This window comes from Formica exsecta, unplaced genomic scaffold, assembly GCF_003651465.1.
Source record: "Formica exsecta isolate Colony F162 unplaced genomic scaffold, ASM365146v1 scaffold696, whole genome shotgun sequence".
In the NCBI taxonomy this organism is placed as follows: domain Eukaryota; kingdom Metazoa; phylum Arthropoda; class Insecta; order Hymenoptera; family Formicidae; genus Formica; species Formica exsecta.
The window spans coordinates 97,825-98,995 of NW_021853462.1; the positions used below are offsets into that span (position 1 = coordinate 97,825).

A 1,171-nucleotide genomic window follows, 5' to 3' on the forward strand; every position below is an offset into this window, starting at 1 on the left:
ATATGTCAGATTAAAATATAAAATAACTCAAATAATACTTAATGAAAAAATAATTTATTATAGTGTTTTGAAAAGCTCTCGAGATAAGTTACAAGAATATGCAATAAAAATGGGGAGTTCCATTTAAGAAAACATCGATCACATTGACTTGGCCTTGAAAAGATCATTCAAGGTCAAGTCCATATTTTCATCATGTGTCCCTCTGTGAATCATACAACTTTTGTCTAAAACATTTGTGTCTTAAACTTATAGATTTTAAGATATTTCAGTGGATACATTAAAATGGCCTACCCTGTAATATGTATATATGTATATATACATGTACAGGGTGTATCTGAAATGATGCACTAAACTTTAGGAGTATTCTATACTGCGTTCACGGAGAGAACAACCTCGCTTTTCGTCCGGTTCGGTCAGATCCCGCCCGATCGACCGCCCATTTTGCCCCCTCTATGCTGTCAATATTGGTCTTGCAGCTTGCAGATCCGGCTAATTGACAAAGGAGACGCGCGCATTCCTTAATGAATTCTTTCAAACATTAGAAAGTTAATATGATCGATACGCATACGGCATTGAAGTAACGCGCTGAAGTCTCTCACCTAATCCCCACTCCGCCCAAAGCTGCGCGAACCGAGGTTGTTCTCTCCGTGAACGCAGTATATTCCTAATATATGTAGTACTACAGAAACAAAAAAAAAACATAAGACACGTTTTATCTTTTATGCAAACTGTCAAAAAATAACAAGAAATTTCCTTACTAACGTATTCTTGAATATCGCCGTTTTTATCATCTTTTCCTTAAATTATGTGATTTTGTTAGTATCATATAATTTCATATAAAATATTTTCTAAAATCTTCTCTAAAAAATAAGATACTAAAAATAAAATAAAATCGACGTCGTGGAAGAAACAAATGAACTGTTTAAAAAATGATAAATATCTGTTGTATGTACATACGATTGTGAAAATTGTTTATTCCCGGGCAGTATATCAGTTAGTACCTCTGTGACGAAATCAGATCAGAGGCGCTGGATATCGTCGGGGGATGTGGCGCGCTTTGCAACGCTTTATAGCTGTTTACAGCGATGCGAAGGCGTTAATAGGCGCGCGGAAGTCGTACAAGTAACAGCGTAGACATACAAGCAACATGAGACAATCGATCAGCGTCGTG

The 1,171-nt window shown here is 36.3% G+C and overlaps 1 protein-coding gene across 2 annotated transcripts in view; it reads left to right on the forward strand.

Moving 5' to 3' along the window:
- The first annotated feature begins 1,015 nt into the window (after nucleotides 1-1,015).
- LOC115243187 (NPC intracellular cholesterol transporter 2 homolog a-like) overlaps nucleotides 1,016-1,171 on the forward strand; it is a 3,726-nt gene continuing 3,570 nt past the window's right edge. The window contains exon 1 of one of the 2 annotated variants that reach the window (XM_029819968.1): nucleotides 1,016-1,165. In XM_029819968.1, the coding sequence (XP_029675828.1) occupies nucleotides 1,148-1,165 (18 nt within the window). In that variant the 5' untranslated portion in view covers nucleotides 1,016-1,147. The other variant, XM_029819969.1, reaches the window with a different exon arrangement.